Source organism: Talpa occidentalis, unplaced genomic scaffold (genome assembly GCF_014898055.3).
Source record: "Talpa occidentalis isolate TD23 unplaced genomic scaffold, MPIMG_talOcc4v2.1 talOcc4.5, whole genome shotgun sequence".
NCBI classification, from domain to species: Eukaryota; Metazoa; Chordata; class Mammalia; order Eulipotyphla; family Talpidae; genus Talpa; species Talpa occidentalis.
In genome coordinates, this window is record NW_023604861.1 from 97,229,054 (window position 1) to 97,248,685 (window position 19,632).

At 35.1% G+C, this 19,632-nt stretch overlaps 1 protein-coding gene across 7 annotated transcripts in view; it reads left to right on the forward strand.

The window, feature by feature from the left end:
• ANAPC1 (anaphase promoting complex subunit 1) overlaps nt 1-19,632 on the forward strand; it is a 73,214-nt gene that overhangs the window by 44,003 nt on the left and 9,579 nt on the right. For 6 of the 7 annotated variants that reach the window (XM_054701862.1, XM_054701858.1, XM_054701863.1 and 3 more), the window contains 18 exons: nt 72-298; nt 2,280-2,398; nt 3,289-3,560; nt 5,505-5,739; nt 6,088-6,179; nt 6,407-6,541; nt 6,702-6,784; nt 7,689-7,767; nt 8,410-8,484; nt 11,032-11,108; nt 11,557-11,647; nt 11,738-11,791; nt 12,691-12,884; nt 15,536-15,622; nt 16,706-16,823; nt 18,081-18,158; nt 18,518-18,585; nt 19,015-19,153. In XM_054701862.1, coding sequence (XP_054557837.1) covers nt 72-298; nt 2,280-2,398; nt 3,289-3,560; nt 5,505-5,739; nt 6,088-6,179; nt 6,407-6,541; nt 6,702-6,784; nt 7,689-7,767; nt 8,410-8,484; nt 11,032-11,108; nt 11,557-11,647; nt 11,738-11,791; nt 12,691-12,884; nt 15,536-15,622; nt 16,706-16,823; nt 18,081-18,158; nt 18,518-18,585; nt 19,015-19,153 — 2,223 coding nt within the window. The remainder of the gene's footprint in view (nt 1-71; nt 299-2,279; nt 2,399-3,288; nt 3,561-5,504; nt 5,740-6,087; nt 6,180-6,406; nt 6,542-6,701; nt 6,785-7,688; nt 7,768-8,409; nt 8,485-11,031; nt 11,109-11,556; nt 11,648-11,737; nt 11,792-12,690; nt 12,885-15,535; nt 15,623-16,705; nt 16,824-18,080; nt 18,159-18,517; nt 18,586-19,014; nt 19,154-19,632) is intronic. The other variant, XM_037527824.2, reaches the window with a different exon arrangement.

Genomic DNA, 19,632 nt, shown 5'->3' on the forward strand with positions numbered 1-19,632 from the left:
ACATTGTCCTGTGTGTCGTTGTGTTCGGTAAGTGCATGCTGACTGGCTTTAAAATTATTATTACAATTAAGTCTGTTACTCAGGTGCTCTCATCAGATGTTCCTTCAGGAACAGAAACTGAGGAGGAAGATGATGGCATGAATGACATGAATCAGGAGGTTATGTCATTAATATGGAGTGAAGATTTAAGAGTACAGGACGTGCGGAGACTTCTGCAAAGTGCGCATCCTGTCCGCGTCAATGTAGTTCAGTACCCGGAACTCAGTGACCATGAATTCATCGAGGAGAAGGAAAACAGGTGAAGGAAAACATATTATCTCTTGTCAGAGCCTTTATTTTTATTTATTTTCTATGCTATAAGCCCTGAAAAGATACTTTATAAAGTACCGTGCATTTTTAATTTTCACCCAACCCCAGTAACCCATATATATTTTCAAAATCTTTTGGCATTTGATGACATAAATGTATTTCAGAGTCTTCTCCTCTTGAAATACAATTGTGAGTCTTTAAAAAAAGGTCAATTAAAAACCATTTTTCTCAGAGTCAAAAATTTTCAAATAAAGCAAAACACAACTCATTCTTGTATATCTTGATCAGGAAAATATTTTGAGGTGTTTTTGTTTGTTTTGATATATCTTACACTTAATAACAGTATTTTTTTTCCTGATGTTTTGATAGGTAATATTTACTGTCTTTTCTCCTTTCTAACATCTATCCTTTGGTAAATTGTAAGACTGTAGTAACCAATGTCACATGCCTGTGACATTCCAGAACTCTTGGGACAATTCACTTATATTTTAAGTTCTCTCCTTTCCTTTATCTGTCTTGTTTCTACCATCTGTTATTCTTCCAATACTGTTTTCTAGTTCTTATTTACTATTGTAAAGTAATTTACTGTGGTACTGCTTGAAGGGTAGGATCATCTACATGTAGTTACAGGCTGCTGAAGATCTGAGTTGGTCATAATCTCCTATTGCTGTTTCCTCTCCATATATACCCAGCTAAAGAAGGAAATGCAGAGAAGTTGAGGGAGAACATCGAGTTAGAGTACGGGCTTTGGAGCCATGCTTGGTCACTATCTACTTGGTGATTTTGGATAAATTACTTGACCGCTTGCTACTTTAGTTCATTGATTTTCTGAAACCAATTTATTTTTACTTTTTAATATCTCTGAATGTAGGATATGAACATCAGTCAGTAGGTGTTACGATTTAATTGGCAATTTTTTTCTTCCTTAGTACCTCATGCTACTGTGATGTATCTTAAAATCTTTGACCTCCTAAATGGAAGGGATACAGTATTACTGTTTTCATTATTATAATTTTATGATGGATTTATTATAAAATTTATTCTCGAAATATCTGTGGTATGCAACTCCTGGTCTTATTCCAAATTGATTGGGACAGTTTTCCCAAAGAATCTTAGGAGAGGAAAATTTCCCTTTTTAATCAACCAAACAGGCAACTATATGTGAGTAAAGTTAGAAAAAGAGTGTGCTTGGTGAATATCTTTATTTATAGAGAAAATGTTAACTGCCTTAACTTCTGAAATTCCTATTTATTTTTGTATTGCTAAAGGAGCTAAAAGGAATGTAGTGTATTTTCACAGAAACAAGTTGAAGAGTAGTGTAATTGTCTCAGAATATATCCCACAGAAGTCATTTTAATCTTGGCTATAACTGATATATATGCTATTAGTCCTACAAATCCTAGCTATCTTGTAAATAAAACTAATTTTGTGTTTCTCTGGAGATATCATGAAATCCACTCACCTTCAGTATAGCAACTTCCTTTCCTTCCTTGTATACAGGCCATGAAATTGTTCTGAATTGCACAGTTCTGAAACTGTGCTGGCAAAAAGGACAAAGGAGGGTTACAGATGGACAGACTCAAGTTAGTTAGACTGAAAATAACATGGTGAGGAGACCTGAAAAGTATATATTTCCCTTTGAAATGGTTACCATCAATTAGAGTAAAATTATAGGTTCTTTTTTAGACATTTAGGGAAATGTTGGCTTTGTTTTTGGACCAGTTGATTTTCATTCAAAGCAAATATGATATCAAGGAAAGGAAATGTGTTTCCCCCTTTGAGTCTCTAATTGGAGCAAAAGGATTAAAATGAAAATAAGGGTTTGGGTAGTTCACCCCCATCTTTGTATGGGTTTACTTTGATGTGACTTCTAATACATAACACCTTCTTTTGAAACACTTGCCTACAGATTACATTCCAATTATGCTTTGCTTAAAAACTTTCCATACTGATTTTTATTTTAATTATAGATTGCTCCAGTTGTGTCAGCGAACTATGGCCCTTCCAGTAGGACGGGGAATGTTTACTTTGTTTTCCTACCATCCTGTTCCAACGGAACCATTGCCTATTCCTAAATTGAATTTGACTGGTATGTTAAATTCTGGTTTCACTAAGAAAGGGAAATGATTGTGTATATGTTTAGTTGAGTTATTTTGGATTATTTTATTTAAAACCAAAGAAATACTCTATCCCTAGTGATTTTAAATGTTGTTTATAGCTACAATCCTGGTTATCAAAGCTCAAATAACAAGTCAAATTAAACATTTTTACTTCCAAAATTCCTGTTTGATTTTACATTGTTTAAAGGAACTAAAAGGGCTGTAGTGTATTTTAACTTAGAAAGTTAAAATATTTTAACTTATAAGTTAAAAAGTAGTGTGTTTCAAGGTATAGCCCACAGAAGTTACGTTTACCTTGACTATAACTGATACATATAATGTGTATACACACACACACACACACACACACACACACACTCACAGTGCTATTAGTCCTGAAAAACCTAGCCATTTATAAGGGAAGTAGAATATAGCCCTTAACTTATTTTCATTTTTAATTAGGCCATTTCAAGGTATATAAAAGGGTATGGGAAAATTTTATAAAGGTATTATTGATAATGGTAAGATTATTGAGCTTTAAATAATCTTAAAATGTAATATATAAAAATATTTAGTCTTAAAATGTCTTGTGTCTTATAAATAGATGATCATTGTACAAAAACTAGAAATTGGCAACAAGGAAAATGATCAAATATAGCAAAAAGGACAACAGTGATTTTAAACAATTATGATTTTTCATTTTGTGTCAGTTTTGATTCACATGTGTAAAGTTTTATTCATAGTAATTAGTATTTTTTCAGGTATTATGGGGATAACTTTTGAATGTAGAAAGAATAATTTCTGTTCTCAAAGTATGAATTTGCAATTTTGGTTTTGTGAATTTTTATTCTCTCAATTTAAAATTTTGTTACATGAATAGGGCGGGCCCCTCCTCGGAACACAACAGTGGATCTTAATAGTGGAAACATCGATGTGCCTCCCAACATGACAAGCTGGGCCAGCTTTCATAATGGTGTGGCTGCGGGTCTGAAAATAGCCCCTGCCTCTCAGATAGACTCGGCTTGGATTGTTTACAATAAGCCCAAGCATGCTGAATTGGCCAATGAGTATGCTGGCTTTCTCATGGCCCTGGGTCTGAATGGCCACCTTACCAAACTGGCTACTCTTAATATCCATGACTACTTGACTAAGGTGAGCACTTATACTTCCTGCACTGCTAGTTTGTCTCACTGGGCTATTGTAGTAGCTTCTAATAGTTCTATACACTCTTTTTTCATTCTAGTGCCTCTAAATTCAGTCTTTTCATAGCCGAAAGAATAATCTTCTTAAGTATAAGTTGGAATATATCACTTTTGTGGTCAAAACTATGTAATGATCTTCCATTACTCTTAATGAATGTTCTGGGAGCCTATGTATCCTACTCACCTCTTCAGCCTTACCTTATATCACTTTTTGCTTCCCACACTCCAACCATAGATACTGGGCATTTTAGCTCCAATTTACCAAAATTGAACTTCCACTTTAGAGTTTTGCATACCGGTCTCTTGGCATAAATGCTTCTAATTTTATACCATAAAAAAATCATTTATTTAAAGTACCCAAATCAGTGGGTTTTTTTTAAATTTTTTAAAAAAAGATTTATTTATTTATACAAGCAATGGGTACAGTCAGAAGTGCGGGAGGGTGAGAGAATTCACTAGAGCCAGAGCGGGCAGCAGAACAGGCAGACTGATGAAATAGTTTGGTGAGGGGAGCAGCTGGCATAGCAGCTGCTGAGGGGAGCACTGCTGAGGGGAGCAGCGGGCATAGCAGGAGAGGTCTGCGCGCCATGTGGGACCCTTGCAGGTGGCCGGGGATCGAACCAGCGCTGCAGAGGCTGCTGGCAGCTTCGCAGCCCGGCACTCAACTGCTGCGCCAACGAGGAGGCCCAGTGGTTTTAGTATATCTAGAGTTGTGCATCCACTATCACTATTAATTTTGGAACACTTTTATCTCCCCATGGGAAAACTTCTCTCTCTTCCTTTCTCTCCTCCTCCCCACTCCAGCCCCTGGCAACCACTGATCTTTATGTATTTGCCTATTCTGAACCTTGCATATAAATGGAGTCATACAATATGTGGTAAAACTGGCTTTTTCAATTACCATGTTTTTAAGGTTCGTCTGTTTTGTGTATCAGCACTTTATTCCTGTTTGATGCTGGATATGCTGTTATATGAATGTACCATATTTTGTTTTCCATTTATCAGTTAACCAATATTTGGGTTATTTGTGGTTTTGGCTGTTATGAATAATGTTGCTGTAAATATTTATATTTTTTTATGTGGACACATACTTTCATTTCTTGCAGTATATTTTTAGGAGTAAATTTTTGGGGCCATTGGTAACTCTTTGTTTAAATTTTCAAGGAGCCACCAAACAATTTTACAGTGTAGCTGCCTAATTTTATTTCTTCCTTTCCAGTCTGGATACCTTTTATTTTTTATTTAGCCTAAATGCTTTGGGGAGGACTTCATTATTGTGTTAAATAAAAGTGGTGAGAGTCCTTATATGTGTAATATAGAGAAACCAAACTGAAGGTCAAGAAAATGTCAAAACTAGGAAGTAGGGAGAGTCAGGGAGGACAAAACATAGGAGGGATGAACACAAGGGAATATGGTGATGGTTCATAGGTGATATGGTGGCAGAAGAACTTTGGAGACTATAATGATGTAAGAAAAAAAATTTAATTAAAAAAAATAGTGGTAAAAGTCATTGTCCCTGCCTTGTTTTTCTGTTCTTAGAGAAAAATCCTTCAGTTTTCCCTTATTGAGTATGATACTGGCTATGGGTTTGTCATATATGTCCTTTATTATTTTTAGATATGTTCTATACCCAGTTTGTTGGGAGTTTTTATCATAAGTAAATGCTGAAGCTTATCAAATGCCCTTTCTACATCTATTGAGATGATTGTATGCTTTTTATCTTTCATTTTATTGAGTTGATAAATCATAATGGTGGATTTGTATATATTGAACCACTTGGTCGTGGTGTGTAATCTTTTTAATATATCATTGAATTTGGTTTGTTGAGAGTTTTTATATCTAAAAGACTGTATATTTGGTAGTGACTTAAGTTTCATTCTATTTTCTATCTTAGGGTCATGAAATGACAAGCATTGGACTACTCCTTGGTGTTTCTGCTGCCAAACTAGGCACCATGGATATGTCAATTACTCGGCTTCTTAGCATTCACATTCCTGCTCTCTTACCCCCAACATCTACTGAGCTTGATGTTCCTCACAATGTCCAAGTGGCTGCAGTGGTTGGCATTGGCCTCGTATATCAAGGGACAGCTCACAGGCATACTGCAGAGGTTCTGTTGGCTGAAATAGGTATGGCATTAATAGTGCTGTGTCTTCATAAACATCTGTTTCCCAATCTACAGGAACCAAAGTAAAAATGATAGTTAAATTCTGAAAATTAAGGATAAACCATAGAATGACCTGACACTAATAAAATAAAGTAAGTAAAATTTTCCAAGGCTGATATGAGCATGCTCTTTATCTTGATTTTTAAAATTTATTCATCTACACGGTAATTTAACATTTCTTTTATCTTTCTGAGTGGGATTCTATTGAATCCATTGTTCCTGTACAACTTACTAGAAAGTTAACTTTAAAACTTCTGTGTGTTGGGATTTTAAGAGACTTTGCTTAACTGTGTTGTTTTCTATATTACAGGACGGCCCCCTGGTCCTGAAATGGAATACTGCACTGACAGAGAGTCCTACTCTCTAGCTGCTGGCTTGGCTCTGGGCATGGTTTGCTTGGGGGTAAGCACAGACTTTACATATTTTATGAAATGAAAGTATTAACATAATTTTTCATGAGAATTATTAATAGTTTGAGTATTAACTCATGGGTAATAGTTATTTTATTGGGGGAAAAAACCCAAAATACCTTGCTTTGAAGTTAGTTGATTGTTTTATTTGTCATGGGTATGTGTTATGGGTTTTATTCTTTGATATTTCCTTTCACATGTCTGTTTTTTCGTTTTCAGCATGGCAGTAATTTGATAGGTATGTCTGATCTCAATGTGCCTGAGCAGCTTTATCAGTACATGGTTGGAGGTCATCGGCGCTTTCAAGCAGGAATGCACAGGGAGAAACATAAATCTCCAAGTTATCAAATCAAAGTAAGTTGAAATCAAATCAACAGATCAAAATTCTGGAAATTAGAAAGTTTTTTTTTTATGTTAACATTTGTAAATATGTTAACTTTAAGCCTTGACTAGTATTCAGAAGAATTTTATAATAGTTTAAAACCTTTTATATGAATAAACTTTTTTTTGATAGGAAGGAGACACCATAAATGTGGATGTAACTTGTCCAGGTGCCACACTAGCTTTGGCTATGATCTACTTAAAAACCAATAACAGGTATTGTGCACATCCCCCCACCTTGCCATCCATGACAGTGAGACTTCCTTTCTGACCTCAGTAGTAAAACGAAATTATTTTGATGTATTTATTTCTCCTGTTCTAGAGCAACCTGATTTCAATTCTTTCAAATACTATATTATATGGATTTTATCTGGAAATGATATATTTGCTATTTTAATGATATTTGACAATACAGTTGTCGATTTCTATCATTTCTGTTTTATAGTTAATGTAATTGACAAATAATGCCCAGATTTCTTTTCATTAATTTTCCCTGATGTAAGAGGACTGTTAAGCCAGAAACACTTAACATTATTCTGTTCTTTGTTAACCGTTTATAAAATGGTTTTGGCTTAGTTCAAAAGCTTTCCTAATGACTATACCTTCTACCTTCCAGATCCCCAATGAGTGCTGAGGCTAGAAAGTAGACCTTTGGGATTTGATCTTTTACATTTTGCATAAAAACAAGTGTTTAAGTCTTTTCACTTAAAAAATTCAACATTCAAAAATTCAGGATTCAAGGAATTTTTCAATGTTGCTATGGGCTCAGTTTTTTGCCCATAGAAAAATTGAATTATGCAAAATCAAAGTGGTTAAAAATATATTTATTCATATATTATTTTGAATGAATGTCAGTGCTTTGTGCATGTCAGTACTTTCTTGGCACTGGAGAAATTTCAGTGAACTAAACAAAACAAGTATTTACCTTCATGAAACATGTCATAGTAAGACTTTCATATATACCTAAGAAATATATCAGAAGATGTAAAGTACTAAAAAAAAAAAAAAAATAGGGCAGTGAGTGAAGTGGGGAAACATATTTTGAAATCTATTTTGAGATTCTTGATAATCTTACTTTCTACATAAGCAATGATGCTTACTGACATTCTTCCACCAACAGATCCATTGCAGATTGGCTCCGAGCTCCTGATACCATGTATTTGCTGGACTTTGTGAAACCAGAATTTCTCTTGCTTAGGGTATGACTCTTTGCAATTTTTCATTTCTGTTAACATGATGAATCGATTGATGGTTCTCAAATTTGCAATATCAATGTCTCTATTTTTACTGTTAATCAATCCATTGTGTATATAAATTTTTTTTTTTGAAATTTACAAGTAAACTGTAGAAATCCCAGGAAAGGCAAGTTACTGGGCCTTCATTTTTTGTTCTTTTATTCTGCTTGATTTTTTGTTCTTTTATTATTTTTAAGGATGCCCTAATATCTTTAAGTGTATAATTAATGACAGTGAATTTTGACATAATTATCTTAAATTTTCTCTTCTTTAGTGTTTAATTTGTATGTTTTTACCATGGGAATCTTTTAAATTATATAGACAAATAAATGACTTATCACATTGTGATTTCCTTTTATGGAGCAAGTTTAAAAAGTCCAACTCCTCCAAACTTTGATGATGATCAACTCAATTTTAGATTTTTTTTTGTGCCTTAAAATCTAAATATTTCAATAGGTCGCTTAGGTTAATACAATATAGTTCACTTTATTTTTCAAAATTTCCATCCACTGGGAATTGATTCTTAAATTGTTCTATTTTATATTACCGTTACACAGAACCTGTGAACTGTGCTTGCTCTCATTTTATCTGTATTGCCTTTTTAAGACTCTTGCTCGATGCCTGATTCTGTGGGATGATATTTTACCAAATTCCAAGTGGGTTGATAGCAATGTTCCTCAGGTAAGTACATATAATAAATATTTCTATATCTATAAAATTATGACTTCTTGGAGCATTTTTCCAAAATTATTATTATTTTTTTAAAAGATTTCTTTATTTTTATACAAGAACTGGGGTACAGGCCAGAGGCACAGGAGGGTGAGAGGATTCACCAGAGACAGAGTGGGGAGCAGAACAGGCAGACGGACTGAAATACAGTGCTGAGGGGAGCAGTGAGCCCAACCAGAGAGGTCTGCCGCACCATGTGGGTTTCTCCCTGGCAGGCTGGGAATTGAACCCGTGCTGCAGAGGCTGCACTGAACCCGCTCAACCTGCTGCGCCACTGGGGAGGCCCTTTTCCAAAATTCTATAAAATACTTTTTCTTTCAAATGGAAAATTGATGATTGTGGTATCTCTTAAAAACGTAGAAACTTTTGTTTTAAAATTGTGTGCTGACCAATAAACCATCACCTTTCCTTTCAGCCCCAGACCCCTAGAAATTTAAGTTTTTAAATATTAAATATCCAAAAGTACCCCTAAAAGATGTCTTTGACATTTTTGTTTCAATTATCCATATAGCTAAGATGCTGTTTAACTTTGTGACAATTTCCATTCTACTATATTTTAAGTTACCATAATTACTTTATAGGATATTTACCCAATAAACCCAATAGTAAAAAATGAGTAGACTTTCATAAAAATACCAAATCAATTATTGTAATTAAATATGGGCCTTTAATTAATTGTACATGTCTAATAGTGGTCTCAGTTCCTTTTTATTTGGAAAATAAATCTATTTTTCCTGGAGAGTGCTAGAATGCTTCCCCTGATATTTTAATAAGAGAAAGTTTAAAAATGGTTGACAGAATTTTATACAAACAACTATATCATCAATTCTACATTTAATATTTTACATTTCTAAATGCATTTCTAAATAAATTCTACATTTAATATTTTACTATATAAACTTACATATATAGCCATATGTCTATTCCTCTATCTAATGTAACATTTTTTGATAAATTTCAAAGTTAGTTGTAGAGAGTAGTACAGTTTTCTCTAAATTTTTCAGTGTGTTATTAACTGAATTCATTATTTGTATTTTTTTCATTTTAAGGTAAAAATTACATTTAACAAAATGCACAGATCTTTAGTATTCCATACAATTTGAACAATGCATATCTTTGTGAAAACAAACTTCTATCAAAATGTTCAGAAGTTCCCTCATACCCTTTACTATTCTGTGCATTCACTTCCCATTTTCTTTTGCATATAATTTTTGCATCTAAGAACTGGGGTGTATGCCACAGGAGTGGATTCACCAGAGACAGAGTGGGGAGCCGAACAGGTGGATTTACTGAAATACACTACTGAGGGTTGCTGTGGGACAGACAGGAGAGGTTTACTGAGCTGTATGTGGGTTAGCTTTCTGGCTGGGGATAGAACTCAGGCTACTGAGGTGATAGCACTGAGACTTAACCCCTAGGCCACCAGGGAGGACCTTACTTCCCATTTTCAAGGCAACCAATTACCTGATTTTCTTTTCCCCGAAATATGTTAGCCTGATGTAGGACTTTATATCAGTGCAATCACATATAGTATAAACTTTTTTGTATAAGACTTCTTCCACTCACATGATTTTGAGATACTGTTGAGCTTATTAGTAGTTCATCTTTTTTATTGTTAAGTACTATATCATTGGTTTGTGATTGTTATTTTACCTGTAGTAATGTGTCATTTAGTTCTTTAATTTAAAAATTTTCTTTATATATATATATTTTTTTCAGTAGTTAATCAGTATGTCGTGGTTTTCTTTCTATAAATTCTAATGAAGATTTTTGAATCTAAATTTATGTCTCATTAAATGTAGGGGAATTTAAGCTATTCTATCTTTAATCATTTTTCAGCCCCATTCTTTATATTCTCATTCATGGAATTTAATTATCTGTATGTGAAACCTTTATAAATCATGCCAGTGATCTCTGTAACAACTGTAAGGAAAAGGATGTATTTCTAAACAACATACATGTGAACATATTGACAGTTTAGTTAGCTTGGTAATTAATTTAGTGATTAACCTCACCTCTGGTAGGTAGGAAGGTGAAAGGAAAGGTGAAAGTTTCTCATCTCTGGTAGGTAGGTAGGTTAATACTACAAACATCTGTGAATAAGAAGTGTGTGTCTCTGATTAGAGTTCTCTCCAGTTGTTTTTTTTCTTTCCCCACTGCTTCTCCACACCCCTGCATCAGCTCTACTCTACAGCTATCTTCTTTGTATTTCAACTTAATGGTGTGAAATGTTAGTACTCTATTGTTGAACCAGAATACACCCAAATCCTCCAGTGTATATTCATTCAGTACTGTTCAGTTATTCATATTTAGCCCATCTTAGGTTTGTAACTAAATCAAATTCAATATGATTAAACTGTAGGCCTTTGAGTGAAATGGTTTGGTAAAATTTATTTTCTATAGATATGGCCATTATAAGCAGTATGTTAGCCTTCAAATTACTACATATTTGTAATGTTAGAGTTAATGACCAAGTGTTCCTGCTTTGTATCTTGACAGATTATAAGAGAAAATAGTATCTCTCTCAGTGAAATTGAATTGCCTTGCTCAGAGGATTTGAATTTGGAAACTTTGTCGTAAGTCATGAAATGTGTAATGCAAATGAGTTATCCTAGCATCTGTCTGATAAATCACAATATACTATATAAGAAGTAATACTGTCCTTGATTTGAATAATTCTGAATCCCCCATGTCTCTAATCTTTGTTTATCAGATGCTCACAAGTTTGCCTCTTGTTCAGTGCCTATGCTTTTAAACAATATTGAAGATTTTACATATTTCTTTTTGTCCTTTCCATTAAAATAAATTGTCAATTATAAAACTTTCTTTTGCTGTATATGGTACAGTGCAGGTACACCTTATTGGTAGGGCTGCTTCATGCTACTGAGGCATAATTGAACATTCCCAAAAGAATATAAACTAGTTTAGAGAGTACGAATATTTGTATTTTTACCCCAAGATAATAGTAGCAATGAATTTAAAAGCAAAATAATGACAATACTAATTTCTGTAATCCATTTTCAGACAAGCACATGTCTACATAATTGCAGGAGCATGTTTGTCTCTGGGTTTTCGGTTTGCTGGTTCAGAGAATTTATCAGCATTTAACTGTTTGGTAAGAAGTATTTCAATTTACTGTGTTGTGTTTTCTTTTTAAACAAAACCTTGATATGTTTCTTCTAACTTTGAATTTTTTTTTTTTCAGCATAAATTTGCAAAAGACTTTATGACTTATTTGTCTGCACCCAATGCTTCTGTAGTAAGTCTTTAGATTTTCCTTGGGAATAAAATTAAACCTGAAGAAAATTGACTGATAAATCAGTTACTTATGCATTGTAAAATATTTCTGCTGTTTGATTTTAGAATGGGAGATTTCAAGCTTTAGCTCATCTTTACATTTTTGTTCTGGGATATTAATTGAAAGAGAATGTGATTGCTCTTGAAGGATGCACAGAAACCTAATTCTTGTGACAGGAGAATAGATAACGATTATAGCCTTCATGCAGTGCCATACCTTGTGCAGTTCTCTCTCAGTACTAAATACCAGTAATAGACTTTTAAAAAAAATTGATATTTAGTAAAGTGCAATTGTTTTTGATGCATTTTTGTCTTGATGAGGGAAAGACTGCAAGATTTTGTTTCCTGTTTTAAAAAAAAATAACATAGTCTTATGCAACATAATAAAAGAAAGTTGAGAACATCAAAAAGTCTATTATTAGCTGTTGTCAATTGCTACTGCTATGATTGTTAATTATTATGGCATATCCATTATTGCTATATTGTGGAACTATCACAATCATGTTCCACAGGACTTTTTAATGAGTGAGGGATGGCTTGTAATAGATTAAATTCTGTATATAATAGTATCTGTTTTATTTGAGAAAAAAAAACATAGATACAGGAAAAGATTCAGAGAAAAAGAAAGCCAAAATGTTAGTAGTAGTTCTCTTTGGGTGGTAGTCTTCCAAGTGATTATTTCCTTTATGATACTTTATTTTCCGCATTGAACTTACATTTCATAATTAAGAAAAATGCTTATTTTTACAGATTTTTTTAAAGTTGCAGGTATTCATAGTCTTCTAATGATGACCAGTTTAGTTTTGATAATAAAGAACTGCAACACAGCAGTTGTGGCATAACATCTTTTTGTATTTCCAGACAGGTCCTTACAACCTTGAGACCTGCCTAAGTGTGGTGCTGCTTTCACTTGCGATGGTGATGGCTGGTTCGGGGAACCTAAAGGTTCTGCAACTTTGCCGCTTTTTGCATATGAAAACAGGTGGTGAAATGAACTATGGCTTCCACTTGGCCCACCACATGGCCCTAGGACTTCTGTTTTTGGGAGGAGGAAGGTAAGTATTTTTTTATAAGTATTTTTTTCTTAATGAAATGATTTCATGAGCAAGATCTAATAGTGTGACTTATTTTTATTTTGGAGATGATGTAATATAGGGTCATCCACTACACTCTTTTAAAAAGGGCTTTTTTATTGTTTTGTTTTGTTTTTAAGATTTATTTATTTATACAAGAACCAGGGTACAAGCCAGATGTGCGGGAGGGTGAGAGGATTCACCAGAGATAGAGTGGGCAACAGAACAGGCAGACAGACCGAAATACACTGCTGAGGGGAGCAGCGGGCGAGGCAGGAGAGGTCTGCCGCGCCATGTGGGTTGCTGCATGACTGGTGCAGACAGCTTCACAGAGCTGCAGACGGTTGAGCCACCAGGGAGGCCCAGTTCTTTATAGTTTCAAAGATCCAATTATGCCCTGCTCAGTAGAGTTACCTTCCTGTCTGAATTTCTCAGAAGAATCTGTACTTAGTATTTGGGTGCATCACCTCGTATTCCCCTCTGTTTATGATTTTACCCTTCTACTAAACTGCTTTCTCAAAAAGGTCATGAACAATATCAGTAACCAAGTCCTATGAGATTTTCTTAGTTTTAACTTTTTTGGTCCTTTTTTAGCATCCATCATTCTTAACCACCTTATCCATTCATAAGAATTCTCTTACTTCCAATGATTTGTATTGAATGAAAAAATACACAGAGACGTGTACAAATCATAGCATAGCTCATTGAACTATTATAATATGATAATCTCTTTGGCACCATACTGATCAAAATATAACTCAGGACACCCATCTCTACCCCTGTAATGCCCCTCCCAATCACTGTTACCTCACCTCTACCCAAAGGTAATCCCTATTATGTCTTCTGCCTGTTTGTGAAATTTAAATGGAATCATATACTGTGTATCTTTTGTACTTTATTTATTTTGGTCAATGTTGTGTTTGTGAGATTTATCCACACTGTATATAACTTTTTCACTCTCATTTGTATTTAAAAATACTTGGCACTGATTTTTCTGTATTTTTTCCTACCTGTTGATTCCTATTTATTACTTGAAAGTATATCCTTTCTCTACTGCTTTCTCAAACATGTCCATATAAATGTGTTTATTTTAGGGGTATTATTTTTTCTATACTTTGTCAGTACAATGTTGTCTAAGTTATTGTTTTATAGTAAGCCTTGATACTCAGTTGAGTAAAATCCTCCTGGGTTTTCTTCTAAGAAGTACATTTTTCTGTTCTTGGTTCTTTGCATTTTCATCTAAATATTGGAATTTTTCATTTTCACACTAAATAACCTGATTAAATATTAATTGGAATTGATTTGATTCTGTACATCAGTTTGGGTTGGGGATTGAAATCTGTCACAATATTGAGTCTTCCATTTAGTGGCTATGGTAAATCCCTTCATATATTTAGCTCTAATGTATATGCCCTGGGCCAACTAATACAGTTTCTAGACGTCATGGAACCTTATTTTCTTCTCTTCTTTAGGACTGTACTAAACATTGGGACTCAAATTTCCAAAAGTGCAAAGAGTAAAGATTATCAGAAACCTTTGAATTTCCTTTAACAAAGGAAATTAAAGAATTGTTCTTTTCTTTAATTTTTAAAAATTAAGAATGGCTTAAACTTATTACTATGAAAATTATTTTATCCTATGATTGTTGAAAATTTATTTTTCTTTCAAAATAAACACCTACATTTATTTTATTCTTATATTCAATTCCATCTTTCATTGTTCTGTACTTTGTGACCCCCACTCGCTCTTTTCTTATACCGAGTAGATTTTTTAATCTGTGCTATTGCTATTGATTTGGTCTTCAAGGTTATGTGTACTTTGTGACAATATTTAAACTTAGTACAGCCAAACCATTATTTTATTTTATTTTTTTTTTTTTAAACTTTTTTTTTTTTTTTTTATAGAGGCATTTTTATTTATTTATTTATTTGTTTGTTTGTTTGTTTTTGTTTATACATGCACTGGGTACAGTCAGAGAGCGGGAGGGTGAGAGAATTCACCAGAGCCAGAGCGGGGAGCAGAGCAGGCAGAAGGACCGAAGTACACTGCTAAGGGGAGCAGCGGGCGGCAGGAGAGGTCAACGCGCCATGTGGGACCCTCCTCCGGTGGCCGGGGAGCAGCCGGGGATCGAACCGGCGCCGCAGAAGCCGCAGGCAGCTTCACAACCCAGAGCTCAACCGCTGCGCCACTGGGGAGGCCCCAAACCATTATTTTAATTTCAAATTTTCTAACATTAATATCTAATAATCATCTCTGAATTTGGGTTTAATCAAAATAGCAAAGAGAAAAATCACTTATTCTGTGCCCATCCCAAAAAAGATGTATTTTCTTACTTAACGTTTGAAACCTCATTTTCCTAATTCATTAAATACGTGTGTTTGATAGATGTTAAATTCTTACTTGGTACTCTTTAAAAAGACAGGGGAAGTGGGGAATATGTGTATGTGTACAATAAAATGTATAAGTATATTGAATAGCTATGAAACCTTCATAGTAAGGATGCACATATATTTATAAAGGCGTTTTACCATTATGCGTTGCCACAAACTCCAATTTCCTGACTCTCAAAAATACTTTGAGAATTTGTGCACAATGTGACTAATCACGTCTGTCCTTCCTGCTTCGTCTTGCAGGTACTCTTTAAGCACATCAAATTCTTCCATTGCTGCCCTCCTCTGTGCCTTTTACCCACACTTCCCAGCTCACAGTACTGACAACCGGTGAGTAGTGATTCTGTCCTCAGTGTCATCTTTGTGAAGTTCTTGAAGGAGATAATTAGGCTCCAGGGAATAATTTCCAAATTAGCTTTATTCTGTTGAACTTAATTATCTTCCTACTTAAATCTTTTTAAAAGTTTTTCTTACAGAGTATTAGACCAAGGCCTCCCCTGGTGGTGCAGCGGTTGAGCGCTGGGCTGCGAGGCTGCCTGCAGCCTCTGTAGCACCGGTTCGTTCCCCTGCTACTGGTGAGGGTCCCACAAAAAAAAAAAAAAAAAAAAGTATTAGACCAAAAGAGGGCATTGGACATATGATGACTGACATATGATGACTTCCATTGTGCTCCAACTGATAGAACTGCTGTAAACCCAGAAGTAAGCCAAACAAGGATATCATTAGGGAAAAATTCATCAATCTAAGGAGTAGTAGCCAAGAGAAGGTGAAGATGATATGGATTGTAAAATGTCAAAACTATTTATGTGTGTTTAAATTCTAAAGTGTAAATTTTAAAGTTTTAAAAAATTGCTTGAAAACTCAGAACTCACAAAGAAATATATTGTCACAATATTGCCCATTAATTGTTGCTATACTGTGTGTGTGTGTTTGCATTGGTGTACCACATTTATATGTGGAAGAACTTTGCTGTCCAAGGGAACTGACATTCTTTCCCTGCACCCCCAACCCTTAAGTAAAAAAAAGAAAGAACTAGAAGTAAATGTCTTAGAAGGTGAAAAGATGCCTGTGTTAAACAGACAGAGGTATTTGAGAACTAATTTTATAAATGATCAATTTGTTAGTAAGTATTTTCATGTTTACATAAATTTTTACTTCCCTGCAAAACCTCTTAACTGAAAATTCAAAAAATTCTTAGGTGGGGGATCACATATCTATAATTTTTTAGAGAATTTCTCTGTTACTTTTAATTGAATCTCATCGTCTCCCTTTAGGAATGCTATCCTTGGAAGATTTTATTCTAGTTTCTGTCTTGGTTTATCTTTTAGGCAACGGCAGATTGGAGAACTTAGGCTGTTGTCACCTCTTCTGTCATGCTGTTCATTATCTCCTCTCTGTTATTCCTGTACACAGGTATCATCTCCAGGCTCTCCGGCACCTGTATGTGCTAGCTGCAGAACCAAGACTTCTAGTGCCTGTGGATGTGGATACAAACACTCCCTGCTATGCACTCTTAGAAGTTACCTATAAGGTACCTCTCCCCCATCTTTAATTTGCATTTTATTACCACTCATCTATCTTTGCAGGTCAAAATATTTTTAAAGTCTCGTCCTTTTAAAGATGACAGGAGTGAGTTCAACTTATAGAAATTGAAGCTTCCAAAATTTTTTGTTCATCCTGTCAGGCCATTGATAGTGTATGGGGGTAATGTTTTGAAGATCATCTGTAGCTATTTGTCCTTAGAACTTGTAGTTTGAAAATGTCTCTGTTTACTTGACTGACACTGGTGTTCTAAAAAACAAGTTGGAGTAGAACTATTTTTAGATTTGTTAGCAGAGTGCTTTAAAGCCCAAGGTCATGTATTTGATGAAAGATCTTTGATTTAGATGCACAGATTACAAGTCATGTATCTTTCCTTCATTCAGAAAATTATCAAGTACCTTCTATGTATCAAAGACTCTGGGGGACAGAAATGTAATGACATTGTAATATTCTTGAAGGATTTCTATCTCTTGGGAAGCCAGGCGTGGATGCAATTAGAATAGAGTGTGGTAATTGGAGATATGTGTGGAATGCAGGGGAAGCAGAGGAGAAGGGCTCTTATCAGCACTTCTGTGGTTTGGAGAGGCTGACAAGGAAGGACACAGTGTTGGGTTTAAGCTTTGCCAGCTGAGTGAGCCAGGTGTTCTGCAGAGGAGGTAATAGGTTGAAAGCCCAGAGACCTCAGAAGTGTACATCTTCAGGGCCTCCCCGGTGGCGCAGCGGTTGAGCGCTGGGTTGCGAAGCTGCCTGCGGCCTCTGCGGCGCCGGTTCGATCCCCGGCTGCTCCCCGGCCACTGGAGGAGGGTCCCACATGGCGCGCAGACCTCTCCTGCCGCCCGCTGCTCCCCTCAGCAGTGTACTTCGGTCCTTCTGCCTGTTCTGCTCCCCGCTCTGGCTCTGGTGAATTCTCTCACCCTCCCGCGCTTCTGACTGTACCCAGTGCATGTATAAACAAAACAAACAAACAAATAAATAAATAAATAAAAAAAAAAAAAAAAAAAAAAAAGAAGTGTACATCTTCAGTACTGACAAGGAGGTGCAGTGCTAGATATGGTGGAAGATGTCACAAGCCCTGTGAAGGAGTGTAGATGTTAGTCCTTTAAGGCTTGAGCATCAGAGAGGATTTTATGTCATTTGACAATGTGTACAAACCGGGGGAAGGGGAAGTGTAGAATGGAGATGTTTTTTCTGCATAGCTTCCTCTCACGACATGGTGAAGTGTGACTACTCTTCTCTGTTTGTAAAGGGCACTCAGTGGTATGAACAAACCAAAGAAGAATTGATGGCTCCTACTCTTCTTCCAGAACTCCACCTTTTAAAGCAGGTGAGTTAGCTGTGAATTAGGGAAATCTGTGTTAGAGAGAAGTTCAGCCAGAACAGCATAACATTAAAGATAGCGAAGTAAAAGCTAACACTTTCTCTGTGTTTTCTAGGAAATAAGAAAGCAGCCCCTGAAGGAATAATCATGAGGAATAGGGAGAGTCTTTAATTAGAGAACTTTACTGATAAGTGAGGTTACCTCCGACCATGATTCATGGAATCATGGAAATGGAACTTGTTAGCCTCTTATTAATGTCTCTTTCTAGCCCAGTTATTCTATTCCCTCTGAGAATTGCGGACTCCTTTTGTCAAGCTAGCACCTTTTTAGCATTGCGTTGACTGTTTTTACCTTTACCTTGGCAGATTAAAGTTAAAGGCCCTCGATACTGGGAACTGCTCATAGATTTAAGCAAGGGGACCCAACACTTAAAGTAAGTATATTACAGTCCTCAGATGTATCTGTGAAGTGAAAGAAGTATATGCGAAGGAATAAATTATGATTATTATCTGCAATGATCCTTGTCCCCCTTTGATGTCATTCAGGACAATATGTAGAGTAGGTATTGAATTGAGTGAGCTATGTCTTTGAAGGAGAGTTTGTATTAGAAAATGAACATTTTAATTAAGAAATCAAATCCTAAATATTTATATTTATTCATTGAGCAATACTTTACTTATTCAATAGATATTTTATTTACTCATTTATTTTTATTCAGTGGAGTGACTTAAGTTGGACAGTAATGGGATGGAAGATGATAAAGACTTTATCTCCAGTGTATATGGTATTGGGAAATAACTATGTTTCCAGCCACACACTGCCAGTGATACCTCATATTAGATTTATGCCTGTTTTCTTTCAGGTCAATCCTTTCCAAGGATGGAGTTTTATATGTTAAGCTCAGAGCAGGTCAGCTGTCCTACAAGGAAGATCCAATGGGATGGCAAAGTTTGTTGGCCCAGACTGTTGCTAATAGGAACTCTGAAGCTCGGGCTTTCAAGGTAGCATTGATTGGTAAAAATTGAAGGATGAGAGAAGCCTATTACTAGTGCCCTCACAGGACGTACTTTTGTGATGACATTTATGGTACCATCTAGGTGGATCTGCTTGTTCTTATCACTGTACATTATAAAGACTGAATGACCTTGGGTCTGTTTGCTATTTATGTGGCAACCATATGGGTCATCTGCCAGGACTTTTAACGATAATTTATGTTTAAGTGCAGAAACAGTCATAATATAGCTTCACATTATAAAAATAATTTAGCTTTAATAATGTTACTAATCTATCAAGCCTCAAGTATTTCAAATTTGCTTAATTTGTGGCATAAATAGAAAATGATTTTTGCCATCTGTCACTTTTTAGTTCCATTTAAAACTACCTTTTATCGCTTAAATATTAGTGAGGATAAAATGAAGATAGATTTAGCCTTATTTTTATTTGCTTTTTATTTTCATAAGTACTTCTAATACTGTAGTAC